Genomic DNA, 15,998 nt, shown 5'->3' with positions numbered 1-15,998 from the left:
ATGCACGGGTCCACTTATATGTGGATTTTTCTTACAGTACAGTTCTTTAAATATATTTTTCTACCACTTTTAAATAACATCTCTTTTCCCTAGCTTACTTTATTGTAAGAATACCGTACGTAATATGTAAAACCTACAAAGTATGTGTTAACCAGCTGTTTATGTTAGGCTTCTGGTCAACAGTAGGCTATTAGGACTGAAGTTTTTAGGGGGTCAAAAGTTACAAGTAAATTTTCGACTGCACAGGAGTGGAGAAGCGGGGTGTGAGCACCCTTAATCCTCACATTGTTCAAGGGTCAGCTGTACTCTGCTATATACCTTCTTTTCAGTAGTTCATAAGGTATCAGGTAATCTTTTCATATTAACAAATAGAAATCTACATTCTTTTTCATAGCTGTATAGAATTCTACCTTATGATTGTCATAGTTCCATTCCAGTAAACATTTTAGTTACTTTTGCTGCTGTCTTAAAAAATGCTGTCTGAAAAATAAACATTCTTATATATATATATTTTACTGAACTTTTTTTTTTTAAGTGTATTTAAAGAGTAAATGCCTAACAGAAGGAGTGGATCAAAGAATCTTACATTTAAATTTCGACAGTGCTAAACTGCCTTCTAGAAAGACCACCAGTTTATGTTCCCAGCAACAGTGGATGAGGGCCCATTTTTCTGTATTCTTGTAATGTCCGACAGATGTTTCAGTATTTGTTATTCTGACAGGTGAAAAATCCTATCTCATTTTGATTTGTGTATTTTCCTTCTGGTGTGTGGCTGAACATCTTTTTATGGTTTTGAACATTTTCTGTAAACAGCCAGTTCGTATCCTTTGCCCATTTTCCTAGGTTATCTTTTTATTTCTATTATTTCTCTGTACATTAAGCAAATCAGACATTTGTTATAGTTTCTAGTTACTAGGTATAGTTTAGAAATGTATAATTTTTTAAAAAGATTTTATTTATTTGACACAGAGAGAGAGAGAGCGCACTAAGCAGGGGGAGAGGGAAAAGCAGGCTCCCCAGTGAGCAGAGAGCCTGACGTGGGGCTCGATCCCAAGACCCTGGGATCATGACCTGAACCAAAGGCAGATGATTAAAGGACTGAGCCACCCAGGCGCCCATAAAATGTATAATTTCTAAAATGTGTAATTCACCCATGCTTTATTCTGAACTTTTATAGTTTCTTTTTCTACATATAAATCTTTGATCCATTTGGAATTTATTCTGGATGTAAGGATTGAGATAGAAACTCGTTTGTTTTCTGTGTGCCCCCCCCCCATAATTAGCCAATTGTTACAGGTCTATTTAATTTATGATATCTCTTTTTCCCAATGATTTAAAATACCACCTTTAGGGGCACCTGGGTGGCTCAGTTGATTAAGCATCTGCCTTTGGCTCAGGGTATGATCCCAGGGTCCTGAGATGGAGCGCCCCTACTCAGTGGGGAGCCTGCTTCTCCCTCTCCCTCTGCTTCCCCTGCCTGTACTCTCTCTCTGTCAAATACATAAGTAAAATCTTAAAAAAAAAAAATCCTAAAAAAAACAAAATAAAATAAAATACCACCTTTATCAGAAACTTAATTTCCATGTGAACTCTGTTCTGTTGGTATATTTTTTTTTCCTCCAGAATCAAACTGTCTTAATTCTTCTAGCTTCTCTCTTTTTTTTTTTTTAAAGATTTTATTTATTTATTTGACAGAGATAGAGACAGCCAGCGAGAGAGGGAACACAAGCAGGGGGAGTGGGAGAGGAAGAAGCAGGCTCATAGCGGAGGAGCCTGATGTGGGGCTCGATCCCAGAACGCCGGGACCACGCCCTGAGCCGAAGGCAGACGCTTAACCGCTGTGCCACCCAGGCGCCCCTAATTCTTCTAGCTTCTTAACAGGTTTTAGTATCTGGTAGAACTAGGCATCCTTTACTACTTATCTTCATTTTCACATTTTTTTTTCTTGTTTACACTCATATGTCCGTGATTCCAAGTGAACTTTGATGTCATTTTGCCAATTAAAAAAAAAAAAGAAACAAAAACCTCTTTTTCCATTTGGAAGGCACTCAATCTATAGGTTGATTTAGAGAGAAATCTTCCTATGCAAAGGCAGAGTAATTCTTTCCTTTACTTAAATCTTCTTTTATTTTCTTCAGTAAAGTTTTACACATGCAAGTCCTATTCATCTTATTCAATTTATCCACAAGGATTTTAGTTTCTTCCACTATATTTTCTAACAGGTTATTGGTTATATGCAGGAAAATTACTTGCTTTAATACATTAATTTTGTAATCTATCATCTTACTTAATTTGTTTCTAATTTTTTTTAGTTGTTTTTCTTGGTTGTAGTAGATAAATAATCTTCACTGCTACATAATACAAGTTTTGCCTCTTCCTTGTCACCATTTAGATCTTGTTTATTTATATCTCTGTCTAACTGCACCGCCAAGAACTTCCAAAACAATAATAAACATCTGTGGTGATTGGGGATATCTTTATCTCGTTTCTTTCTTCAAGGGGAGCGCTTTCAGTGCTTTACCATTAAGCATCAGGCTAGCTTTAATATGATATACACATTTTTGCCTTAGGTAAATCAAGTATCCTCCTATTCCTATTTTTACAAGAGTTTTTCAAATTAGAAATGACTGCTGAATTTTTTCAGTATTAAAAACATTTGCCTTTCTATTTGTACTACTATATTTTTAACACATCTGTATGTAAATCTTTTAAGAGTTTGTTTCATTTTATTGGTACACTTTTAATATTTTCTCAAATAACATACTAAATATAGTAAATTACCTCCCTTCCACAATATCTTCAAAGCCTGATGAAAGTAACTCTAAACCACAATATTACAGTCTATGCATGACCACTGGCTATTTCATTGTTACTGCTAGCTAGCCAGGTCTCCCACAGTAGAAGTATATTTACCTAGTGATGAATATTATTCATTTTTACCAGGCAAAAGCAAGAGCTATCAGATATTTTCAGAATTTTATTACACCAAGGGAAAAAAAAAAAGGTAAAACAAGACAAATTTCTACAGCATAATATTTATTGTCTCAGAAGATTCTTCCCTTTATTCTCTTAAATACATGTATACACATTCTATTCAGGGATTAAAAAAAACCCACCCAATAACTTAAAAATCTCAAGCCCAATATATTACCTGCAATATATCTCTATGTCTCTGTAATGTATGCATCAGTGCTGCATTCAAAGACGGGACACCTGCACTGTTGGTATATTCTGCCATTTTATCATTTACTCCTGTAAGCTAAAAAGAAGAGGAAGAAAAAGAAAACCAATAAAAATATTTTAAAAAGCACTATAAAGAGATAAAAGTAAATTATCTGCCTGTATGCTCTTTCAGCTAACAGCAAAGCAAACAAAAAACCATCTCAAAACCAAAATCAAAATGACAGACAAGGATTCAGTATTTCCCCTCAAAAGTCCATAAAGCCTGAAATAATACCCATTAAGACCTGAGAATGGCTATCATCCAAATTCAAGGGGCCTGGGCAGGCACATATCTTGGATGAAAGGGTGATTTCAATAAACATGTCTGCGTTAATGTAATCTAGTATCATATCCAACAAGTGTTTAACACAGTTGACAAGTACTTACCCTTGCCAGAAGCTGTTCAATCTCAATTGCCATTGTTTCAAACATTCTGTCTTGGCTTGATCCATTTAAAAGGGGTGTTGTGTCAGAGCTAAAGAAAAGTTCCATTAAAGAGAATCCATTACTTAAACCTAATCCTTTATAAACATACTTAAAATAATATAGTAATTATTCTTAAATAGGTCAAGTGGAACCCCAGAGACATTCTCTGTTTAAGAAGCTGTAACTTTTACGGAAGTTCTCCTATAAAGATCACATACATTTTAAATATTAAATTCAGTATAAAATATAATTTTTTTTTTCTGAGACAGCCCATGCACACACGTGGTGGGGGACAGGCAGCGAGGGGCAAAGGGAGGGAGAGAATCTTAAGCAGGCTCCACACCCAGTATGGAGCCTGACACAGGGCTCGATCTCATGGGCTGAGATCACGACTTGAGCCAAAATCAAGAGTTGAATGCTTAACTGACCCAAGTACTCCCAGGAGGAAATATAATTGTATGTAAGTCCTTTCCGAACTTTAATACGTATATCTAACCTTAAAAATGTAAAGAAATCCCGAATGCTTGTTTATTATTTCCTAAATGAAAGTAACTTAAGCAACGGCAGTGCCCAATTAAAGGCTGAATCTAAAAGAACAAATTATGTGAAACAAAACCATGGAACTAAGTAGTACTACATATAAAAGGAGGCATAAAAGGTATTACGGATTATGTTATGGGATCTGTGAGGCATAGTTTAAATTTTTACTCCAAAGCAATAATGGTTCTTCAGATTAAGTTCTCTCTACTTTCCTTGACTATTACCAAAAAGAAATAAAATGGAGATTTACATAATCTACAGACTGGATACCTAGTTATTAAGTAATCAGGAACTGGCTTTAAGTCTAATACAGGTAGCCATGTCCAGCAGGGAAGTTTCAGTACCAACTCTCTACATTTCCACTTATATTATGCAATTGTTTCAGTTTTTTTTGTTTTTTTTACAAAAATGTGAACTGTCTTCTAATCTGAATAGTCAGTCAAAAGTCTAACTTTTTACAAGTGAAACTTAGGTTTGACAGATTCAAATTCTAAAACCAGATGTCCAGAAAATTTGTCTTGCCTCTTCTGAAAAAACCACTAACGTTCATTCAGTCCCCAACTGTATGCATTATCACGTGAGCAGCTCAATAGAGATCTCAGTTACACTGAACACAGATAAGTAGCCAGGCAATGACAATGCTCTTCAATCTTACTGAAGACTTTGTCCTGCCCTGTGACAGTGCTTGGGTGTGGTGAATGAAAATAGATTAAATCATCAGTTTAACATAAAAAAAAAAAACAAAAACAAAACCCACTTCAGCTACTATTTCTCTTCTCCACGTACAACTTCACAGCAATAGTAATGGGCAACGAAATAACCAAAGAGTAGCTAATAAAAAGGATTTTTACTTTAAGATGTTTAATTAGGTCCAAATTTTTATTTCTTCTTAAAACATTTCAAGTTACTGGCCTTAAAATATGTCCAAATATCTAGTTCTTTATATGTCAGAGCCAACCCAAAGTTCTGTGGTTATCTCTTAGAATGTACCCAGGCCCCCCCCCCCCCCCGATACATGAAAAAGAACAATAGGCCAACGAATGTGAGCTCCATGAAGAGGGAAACTGCCTGTTCACATATATATGGCAAGCACCTAGAATACTGCCTGGCACATGGTAGATACTCACTCATTAAATACATGAATGAATGGGGAGACAATCTCTATATTCACCATTCTCAGAAGATACGAGTCCAGGGAAATGGTCAAAAACTCCTTCTCCACATTACTACAATCAGTTAAACTGAATTCATTTTATAGGTACATGATGATTCATAGACCATAAAGTTCTCAAAATACAGAAAGTAAAAAAAAGTTACTCCTAAATGAAAAATTCTGGTCATCACTGAGATTATTCATTATGATATGCTTTCAACCTGGGCAATAACGAAACACTTTAGAATATACACTGGATCTTGATCCTCATGGCCTCAGGTTTCTTACTGAAGGGAGAGTTGGGCTGTAGAAATCGACAAAGTCAGTCCCAATTTGTCATAGAATTTCTTAGGAAATGATTTCAATATAGTTTTCCCTTTAAAGGAGTCATAAAAGTATTAAGATCATGAAGCACAGAAAATATAGAAAAAGCATCATGTAATTGTGTCTCCTGACAATTCAGAGTTTTAAAATTGTATACCCACTGGCATAGTCAAGTGGGAGACTTAAATTCAGTAAAAATGCTTTCCAGTGATAAAATTAAGTTCACACATACAAAAGAACCTTCCACATTTTACGTGCTAAATAAAGGTAAGCCCAAAACAACGTACCGCAGTCAAAGCTATGTGATGTGCCAACAGCTTACTTTTAGTATCTATAGTCAATACCTTGGCCTTGCTATCTTTAATTCTTTAATAATGTGCCCTTATTAAAAAGAAGCAGTATTTTGGCTACGGTGGTGAAATGAATCTTTTATTGGAATGTTCATAGACAGGTTTAGAGCACAGGCTCTGGAGACAGAAAAACCTGGGTCCAAAACCATGCTCAATTTTTATTGTTTTATTATTAGCTGGAAAAAAAAAATCCCATCCACTGCCAACCTTCAAAAAAGTATATGAAATAAAGAAAACAACTAACAACTATGCAACCAGCAATTCCACTGCTAGATATACAACATTTTTATAGGTAAAAATGCTCCTAGCAGCCTTCATATAAAACGCTTAAAACAGTACCTGATATGTAATGAACACTGTGGTAGCTATTAAACTTATTATTAATTAGCAAAAATTAGAAACAACGTCCATCTACAGATTACAACACACAACTATACATTCACAATATGATACTATATGTAGCAAATGATATACCGCAATTAAATGTATCCAAAGCTTAATCACAAAGATAATGTTAAACAAAAAGCAAGTTGCAAAATAACCATAGTAAGATACTATAAATTGTTTAGGAACCAAATTTATGTAGTAAAAACACAAGGAGATTATGGGGAGGCAGAAAATGGGATACTGATAACTGGTATCAACTGAACTAATAATGATTATTTCTTAAAGAGGGAGACAGGCACGAGGACCCATTATTCTTTATACTTTTCTAAGTGTCTTAAATATTTCCTAATTTTTTAAAAATAAGTGGATGGCCTAATGTGAGCATAAGATTCAAAGATAAGATTACATTTTCCATATGTTCAATACGGTAGTATTCTGGTTTCTCAAAAAAGAACCAAAATTAAAAAGAGCTTGGATGATTAATAGTGAGGATACACACTGCATTAGATTCATTCTAAAACACCAGAATAGCAGTATGTATACTTAACATTTGAGTAGTTTCTCATATCCAGTTAGCAACCAGGAGATATAAGAAATACAACATGGGCAAATCAACCATATTTCCTTACACTGGCTGTACTAGAAACTTACCTCTGATACACTCATTCTTAAGCCTTAGCATTGCCTCCTGACACCACCACAGCCTTTGCCTAAGGAACCCAAATGAATGCTAGTCTCAAGAATTAAGAAGAATTTTTTAAAAAATCACTAAAATATAAACAATAACAACAACAACAAAAAACCAAACAAAAATTCACCAACAGACCAAGTTACAGAGTTACATATTTTAAGGTTTATTTTCTAATGCTTCTAAAACATTCTATGATTTAAGGCATAAGAGACAGAATCTGGTAGTACCTATACCTGTCGCGTCTTCCGTCTCGGGCACTGCTGTGACTGTAACTTGTACATAGTTTACTGAAGGAAACCAGTTTCAGGTCAAGTTCATTTTCCAGCTGTCGAGCCTGTTTCCTGAGATCTTTAACAAAAATTTAAAAGTAATTAAACACAGAGTCCCTCAGCAGACATAAAAATCATAAAACTATTCTGAAAAAAACAAACTATGAAAATAATCATATACTGATCTAGATTCCCCATAAAGAAAAGTGTTAAAAGGAGAAAGCCAAAGACTTACCCAGAAAAGCAAACTGTCTCTTATTTAAACTTCAGATGGGTCAAGAAGGGGAGAAACAGTGGGAGGTGGAAAATTTCACCTGTATTCCAAAGATAGCTAGACAACAAATGTTGTTCTAACATCTCTGAAATTATTTCTGTAACAATGTCTAAAATTTTATAATTTAGGGGAAAACAGAAGAGAATACAAATCATAAAGAAACTGAGTATGGTTTATGACCAGCATTATATCAACTTATCAACTAACTTCTAAAAAAGAAACCATCACTGTTTCTGACAGAGATTTTCCTATCTCTTTATATTCCAAAGCTTATGAAATTCTTAGTAGAATGACTCAGTAACTGAAGCTTAAAGAAAAAATAATCATTAACAAAGGATTAAAAATTGGTCTTTCAATAAGTTTACTGAAAGAAATTTAGAGACACTTAAATAAATAATAAACAATGTGACTAATAAGGTCAAATATAAGTATGACAAAATAAGGACCTAGGTTTTAAAAGAACAGAAGCAAACAGAAACCCTGGTATAGTAGTTTGGCCTAGTGGTTGAGGGAGAGACGCCCCAGAAGGGAAACCTACATCTAGAGAGGAGTGAGTACTCTTATTCATGGTGAAGTGGGCATCAAAATAAAAGAGCCAAAATTTAGAAAGGAATATTTTAAGGATCTCACCTTTCAGGAATAAGGATTACAAAACATTATTTCAATATATTTATCAGCAACCCGAAGTAGGAAGCAGTATAATATAGTAGAGCATATTTTGCCAGAGATGACCAAGTTTCAGAATCTTAGCTCACCCTTATGTTCTGAGATTCTGAGAACTGACTCTGAGATTTACTGAAAATCTACTTAACCTATGAACCTCCACTTTTTTAAAAAAAGATTTATTTATTTGAGAGAGAGCACGGGCACAAGCATGAGCAGGGGGAGGGGCAGAAGGAGAGGGACAGAAATCCTTAAGCTGACTCCCCCATGAGCTCCAAGCCTGACACAGGGCTGGATCCCTGGACCCTACCTCCAGGGTTTTTCTAGGCATTAGTAACCATGTGCTTAAAGCACAGAGTAGGTTGTCAATAATAAGCTGCTATAATTATTATAGCAGGGTGCTTCAAAAAACTATAGCCTAATGACTAGTGTTAAAGATACCAACAGCCACTTGTACATAATTTTAAAATATTTTCTATCTAGTACACATTTCAAATAGGCATTTAAATGCATGTTTTAAACTATAGTCATGGTTCTCTGTAACTAGTAACTGTCTTCCCTAGTAGAAAACATCAAATAAAAGCAGTCTGAAAGTATAACAAACAAGTATGGATGAACTTAGAATTAAGCTCTTAGACCAAGGGGCTGATAGTGACAATACTGTTACTTGTGGTTTCCAAGAGGCTTCGGAGAGTAGTTTCTATTGAAATAACGCAAACAGACAATTGAAAGAAAAAGATGAGCCTTCTCTGATCGTCATCATAGTCCAGGAGTGAATTTTACATGAGCCCACTTTATCGGAACATCTTTTCAGTAATTAAATAAACGTACTTGTCAAATCACAAGACGGTTTTTTAGGAAGAAGAGGTATAGCAATTCACACTGGTTCTCTCAACGTTTTCTTTTTAACAAAACTCATCTCCACAGCAGAGGGCAAAGTTATTTCCTCTGTTTTCAAACGGGACTCGACACCCAAGCCTCGAAGCCCCAGCCTGAAGCTGCCAAGGGGACCCAGTAGGAGACACTTCGTTCATGTAACTTCCCTCGATGGACCGGACTGACAAGTTCCTTCTTTCCCTTATTCTACTCAATTGTCCAACAGTAACCTCAACTCTTAAAACGCTGACTCTTCCAGCCTCCCGGGCTCGGGAGATTCTCGTTCAAAACTCGTCTCCTCTCAGAGTTCGTGCCCCAAACCCCTTCGTCCAAGTTCGCTTAGCCCCTCAACCCAGTTCTCCTCCAGTGACTCAGGACTCTCTTCCTCTCCATCGCCGCTCAGCTCTCTCCGCTGAACCCCTGCTCCAGGTCTTGCTGCCTCTTGGGTCAGCCCCCTGCCCCAGACCATTCGGTCTCTTCAGTCCCCAGGCCCGGGGCTCCTACTAGACAAGCCCCACCCGTCGGCTCGGCCGCTCCCGAGGCCCGGCTCTTCCCTCTGCCGCCTCCCCCAGGACCTGTCCCCACCCAGCCCTTCTGCCTCTTGGCGAGACCCACACGGAAGCCTCGCCCTCACCTTCCCAATAATTGCTGGTTCCTGCAGCCATCTTTGTTGTCCAACGTCAGTCGGGATAGGAGAGTAGAGGCGCAGCGAGCCAGAGAATTACCTCCGCACCTTCTTCCGCCCGGCGCCAGGGCCGATGGGATACGTGAGCTTCCACAGACACCGCCACCTGGCGGTCAATTGATCATTTTACAGCTTTTGAGCGGTGGGACTGAAAACCTAGACAAACACCTGAGTGTTTGTCCTAGTGGTGTCCGCATCCTCTCTCGGCTCCCCAAGCCTGCATCATCGCCCTCAATTCGGCTTATCCCCTCTCTCAGCAGGGACCTGCTTGGCTGAGAAGAAAGTCATTGTCAGACACAATTCCCCGTTTCCCTCACCTTTTCTCAATGTGTGTCTTCAGCCAACCTCGGGCTCCTTTCTTCCCAAGACCAAGCCTTTCATCCTGAAGTGTGGGCTGACAGCTTCCATGTACCTCGTCCTGGCCCCCTCAACCTGTTAGAATCAGCTGTCCAAAGCCACCCATATAGATACATAAATTATCACAGTCGGCTTGTGTCCACATTTTACTAGTTCTAGTACAATGTAGAAAAGTTACCTCCTGTAAAGGTGTTTAAATCATACCTCTTTACCCACTCCCATTTATAACTGTCTTTAAGATTTCCTCTACATTCATTGAGAACCACACCAGATAATGTTATCATTTTTGTTTCGACTGTCAAACGTAATTTATAGAATTCAAAAGCAGAAGGAAAGCCGACTGTATTTACCCATATTTTACACTTCCATTTTTTTTCTTCATTCCCGATGTTCCAAGCATCATTTGTTCATCATTTCCCTTCTGTTTCGAGAACGTCGTTTAGCCTTTTTTTTTTTTTTTAAGATTTTATTTATTTATTTAACACAGATAGAGACAGCCAGCGAGAGAGGGAACACAAGCAGGGGGAGTGGGAGAGGAAGAAGCAGGCTCATAGCGGAGAAGCCTGATGCGGGGCTCGATTCCATAACGCTGGGATCACGCCCTGAGCCGAAGGCAGACGCCCAACCGCTGTGCCACCCAGGCGCCCCTCGTTTAGCCATTTTTAAAAGAGTAGGTCAGCTGGAGACAAATTTTACTAGTTTTCCTACTTTTGATGATGTCTTGATTTCCTCTTCACTCCTGAAAGATATTGTTGCCAGAAATAGAATCTGAGGTTCACATTTTTTTTTTCTTCAGCGCTAGAAAAATGTGCCCCGTCCTCCTGTCCTCCACAGTTCTGATGAGAAATTGGCTGTTCTTTGAATTGTTTTTCCACTATAGCTAAGGTATCTTTTCTCTCTGCTTCCGAAACTTTTTCTTTACTTTTCAGAAAGTTAAGATGTGCCTTAGTGTGGATTTCTTTGGTTTTATCCTGTTTGGGATTCGCTCAGCTTCTTGAACGTTAGGTTTGTGTCATTTGCCAAATTTGGGGAATTTTCGGCCATTGTTTCTTCTAATACTTTTTCTGCCCCATACTCTTTTTCTTCTCCCTCTGGAACTCTGATGACACAAGTGCTAGATCTTTTGTTAGAGTCCTACATATCCCTGAGGCTCTCCTAATTTTTTTCAGTCAGTTTTCTGTTATTCAGATTGGGTAATTTCTACGTTCAGTCTTCAAATTCACGGACAGGCGTATCTTTCCTCTCTCCCCTCCATTCTGCTATTGAGCCCATCCACTGAGTCTTTAATTTCAATTATTGTATTTTTCAGATCTAAAATTTCCATTTGGTTCCTCGTATCTTCTATTTCTTTGCTGAGATTATTTTTATCATTTGTTCTAAGTTTATTTGTAATTGCTCATTAAAATATTTTTATTATGTTCTTGTCAGATAATTCCAACATCTGTGTCATCTTCATATTGGCAACTGTTCATTGTCTTTTTTTCCTTCAAGTTGAAATTTCCTGGGTCCTTGGTATAATGAATGATTTTTAACTTGAGTCCTGGATATTTTAAGGTATTGTAAGATCCTGGATATTTAAATCTTCTGTTTAAGCAGAAATCCTCTGACATTGTGCTGGTGGGGGTGCTTGGGAACTGCCTTGTTGCTACAAGGGTGAAGTAGAGAAGTTCAGCTTCTCCCCTGGCCTCTGTTGATAACCCAGGTGGTGTTTGGGGGTGCCTTGTTACTCTTCTCCAGATGGCCTCCACTGACACCATAAGAGGGGGCCTCACAACCACTGTGTTGTGATGGAGGTCCTGGCTCTCTACCTGCGCCTTCAAAAAAAATTATTTCAGAGTTGGGGGGTGAGGGGCAGAGGGAAAGGGAGAGTAAGAGGGGAAGCAGATTCTCCTCTAAGCGCAGTTTCTGAGGTGGGCTTGATCTCCCGACTTGGAGATCGTGACCTGAATGGAAACCAAGAGTCTGAAGCTCAACCAACTGAGCCACCCAAGTCCCTTGACCTGGGCCTTCTTTGACCCACCCACCACCCTGGCTTCTTTAAAGCCAAGGAGGGTGGAATCTACGCTCCCAGCTCAGCCATTGCTGTAAGGGGTAGAGATGGGCATCAATTTTCTTGGTAGCATTTGGCTGTAGTGCAATTATTGTCTAGAACAATTCCATATTGGTAGGCTGCCCCTTTCTGTGTCCCTTGGTTACAGAAGTATTTTCTTCTGGGGCGCCTAGGTGGCTCAGTCGTTAAGCGTCTGCCTTCGGCTCAGGGCGTGATTCCAGGACCCTGGGATCGAGCCCCGTATCAGGCTCCCTGCTCCGCTGGGAAGCCTGCTTCTTCCTCTCCTACTCCCCCTGCTTGTGTTCCCTCTCTCACTGGCTGTCTCTCTCTCTGTCAAATAAATAAATAAAATCTTTATTAAAAAAAGAAGTATTTTCTTCTGGGCTTTTTGTGTCTGTGCCCTTTGACATCTCTGGATTGCCAGCTTCTCCATTATGAGATATATAATGCAACACCCACTTTAGGATATATGAGGAAGAAAACCCAAGGAATTCACCACATATCATTCCTTTGATCCTGAGGTCCCTAACTGGTCTGCATTCTTCTTTCCATCATCCTGAGTCTTATTTGTTTGTATACGATACATGAGGTTTTTTTGCTCTGCTTAGTGGGAGGAATAGAAGAGAGATACATCTACTCCATTTTATCTGGAATCAAAAGCCTCCACTTACTTTTTAATAGATTTTAATTCTTTGCTAAAATTCTTCATCTTTTCTTTTTGAATTTATTCATTGCCATTATTTAAAAGTTTCTGATTGATAAATGAAAAGTCTGTAACTCCCATGGGACTGTTTCTATTTCTCTTCCTTGATCTCTGATCTTTTGATATTGTCTTTTGACAATAAAAATAACTTTCGATTGGATGCTGTATATTATAAATTAAATTTGTAGTGATCATCTGAGGCTTCGGATGATATCTTCCTCCAGAGACAGTTCACTGCTGCTTCGTGCAGGCAGTTCAGGTCGTGGGCCGCCAGCTTACTCTGGTACAGGGTGGGACTAATAGCACGGATTCTGGGTTTGTAAAGATTTGCCCGTCCCTGATGAGCCCTTACCTCTAATATGTAGCCACTCAAGCGTCCTACCTGAAAGCCTGTTGAACAGTGCCCCCTTCCTTGATAGATGCTAAATTTGTATTTTCCCCGACCCAATGATACTGCCTACAGCTTCTGCTTGAGTTCTCTGCCTCTCGACTGACCTGCTACTAGGGATCTCTCTCAGTCATCGGTTATGAAACAACAAAAGCCTCAAGGTGAAACTTCACTATCATGTTCACCCCTGAATTCCCTTTGCTCTAGTATCTTAACCCCGTAAGTCCTTGTTATTGTAACAGTCCTTCAATCCTTCAGACAAGTATTTTGTTTTGCTTTTAAATCCACCTTTTCTAATTGTTCTTGATGGGTAGGTCTTTTTGTTTCAAGCCAATTCACCCACAGCTGGAAGTAGAACCGAATTATCTTATTATTTCTAATTTACCGGTAGGTTATTTTGTATTTTTCACATGCATAATTAAATCTGCAAGTGATGACGAATTTGCTTTTTCCTTGTCAATATCCGTATCTGTTATTTATATTTTCAGGCTTCATGGCTGAGGTCTCTTCCATCAATCTAGCGAGATTCAAGCACTTTAGTGGTTTTTTTGTGGGTTTGTTTTAATAATAGGGAGGGGTTGTAAGTACTCCAATTTTGCAATACTCATTTATCTTGCAAGACTCTTAAAATTTTCCTCTTTGCTGCTTTTCTTTCTCATCATCTGATTGTCAAAGGGTGCTTCTCCTTTCTTTTTCACTTTTTCTTTCACCAGAAGCTATGTTTCAGTGCTATCCTTTTAAATCATGCCTACCCCCTTTGGATTGTGCTCTTTGAAGCCCCTTCCCTATAGTTTGTGCTCTGATCTACTTGGATGTTTTTAAAGATTTTTATTTATTTATTCGACAGAGACAGAGACAGCCAGCGAGAGAGGGAACACAAGCAGGGGGAGTGGGAGAGGAAGAAGCAGGCTCATAGCAGAAGAGCCTGATGTGGGGCTCGATCCCAGAACGCCGGGATCATGCCCTGAGCCGAAGGCAGACGCTTAATCGCTGTGCCACCCAGGCGCCCCTACTTGGATGTTTTTAGACTTAGACTGAAGATGGACTTGGTCTTTCTTTTCTTTTCCTTCCTTCCTTCCTTCCTTCCTTCCTTCCTTCCTTCCTTCCTTCCTTCCTTCCTTCCTTCCTTCCTTTTTCTTTTTCTTTTTCTTTCTTTCTTTCTTTCTTTCGTTCTTTCGTTCTTTCGTTCTTTCGTTCTTTCTTTCCTTCTTCATTTGACAGAGAGATAGAGACAGTCAGCGAGAGAGGGAACACAAGCAGGGGGAGTGAGAGAGGAAGAAGCAGGCTCCCAGCGGAGGAGCCTGATGTGGGGCTCAATCCTAGGACTCTGGGATCACGCCCTGAGCCGAAGGCAGCCGCTTAACGACTGAGCCACCCAGGCGCCCCTGGACTTGGTCTTTCTGGCAGTAGTTACAGACTAACGTCTGCAGTGCCCTTGCACATGCATCCTCCTTCTGTCTTTCTTGTAGTGAATCTCCGTCTGCCTTTGCTCCACAAAGCCTTGCACCGGGGTGGTGCTGGGGCAGGCATAGGAGAGTACATGCTGAGATCTGGTGATTTTTCTCATTTTATTCAGGTAGTTTGATGTTTCAAAATTCTCTGACTTCAAGTTACACTGAGAGTGTGGCTTTTGTGCAGGTTTACTTTTTCCTTCTTGTTCTTTGCATTATTTTGCTATGAAATATTGGGAAACAGGTAGCTTCGGTTGCCACCAATGACTAGAGTTACCTGGAAGTTCACCTTTATTCTTGAACAGTATGTTCAATATAGAATTCTATGTTGGAAGCTATTTAATGTTTTACCCAGCACTTTCAAAGTACTATTTTTACTGTACTCTGGTTTCCATGGTTGGCAGTGAGTCTAAACTTTTAGTTTAATGGCTAATTTTTTGAAGTTAATTTTCTCTCTGACTTTTTTTTTCTTCTGTCTTTGGTGCTCAGCAGCTTCACTGATGGGTCTAGGTCTCGGTGTTCACTTTTTCTTACTTAGATTGAGTTTCTTTAATCTATAAATACCATTTATCAATTTGGGAAAATTCTGCATCATTGCCTCAAAATAGTTTCTTATGCTCCATTCTTTCTCTTCTACAACTCTAATGATTAAACATGTATTAGTCTTATGTTAAGTTCATACTTTTACCGTCACCTTCTTATTTTCTACCTTTGTCTCTGCGCTGCATAAGAGAGTTTCCTTGGGTCTATTTTTAAGTTCGCTGCTTCTCTGTGTCCAATCTGCCATTGTAAATGTGCATTCTAATTTCTGTACTTTCATTTCTGGAAGTCGTATTAATTTATAGTTTCCTGTGATAGTCTCAGGCTTATCTTTTATTCTTTGAAAACAGTAAGTATATTTGTTTTACAGTGTCTGATAATGTCAAAACCTGAAACCAGTATGGGACTTTTTCTGCTTTCTTACTGGTGGTGTCTTATTTCTCTGCATGCTTGGTTAACCATCTTTGCCTGTGTTTGGTCATTGCAAAGTCATGAGGTCTCCACCAATCTAGGATGGAAATACCTTCCACTAGAGAAGAACTGAGTTTAACTCAGTTACCTAGAGGTGTCACTACATGGCTCGACGCCTGGATCACCTAGGCTATGCTGTGTCCAGTCCCTTTCAAATGTGTTCCATTCAAGTCCTGCT

The 15,998-nt window shown here is 38.7% G+C and overlaps 2 protein-coding genes across 3 annotated transcripts in view; one reads left to right on the top strand and one right to left on the bottom strand.

Annotated features, from left to right (window-relative positions):
* Positions 1 to 9,957, bottom strand: part of GOSR1 (golgi SNAP receptor complex member 1) — a 50,646-nt gene extending 40,689 nt beyond the window's left edge. The window contains exons 1-4 of one of the 2 annotated variants that reach the window (XM_008695311.2): positions 9,810 to 9,957; positions 7,321 to 7,441; positions 3,610 to 3,697; positions 3,152 to 3,259 (exon numbers count right to left, since the gene is read on the bottom strand). In XM_008695311.2, the coding sequence (XP_008693533.1) occupies positions 3,152 to 3,259; positions 3,610 to 3,697; positions 7,321 to 7,441; positions 9,810 to 9,840 (348 nt within the window). In that variant the 5' untranslated portion in view covers positions 9,841 to 9,957. The remainder of the gene's footprint in view (positions 1 to 3,151; positions 3,260 to 3,609; positions 3,698 to 7,320; positions 7,442 to 9,809) is intronic. The other variant, XM_008695312.2, reaches the window with a different exon arrangement.
* TRARG1 (trafficking regulator of GLUT4 (SLC2A4) 1) overlaps positions 1 to 15,998 on the top strand; it is a 183,540-nt gene that overhangs the window by 83,969 nt on the left and 83,573 nt on the right. The gene's annotated exons all lie outside the window — the stretch shown is intronic.

The sequence above is a fragment of the Ursus maritimus genome, unplaced genomic scaffold, assembly GCF_017311325.1.
Source record: "Ursus maritimus isolate PB19 unplaced genomic scaffold, ASM1731132v1 scaffold_24, whole genome shotgun sequence".
Lineage (NCBI taxonomy): Eukaryota > Metazoa > Chordata > Mammalia > Carnivora > Ursidae > Ursus > Ursus maritimus.
Note: the sequence above shows the minus strand (reverse complement) of the source record. Positions and strands in the feature narration are given on the sequence as shown.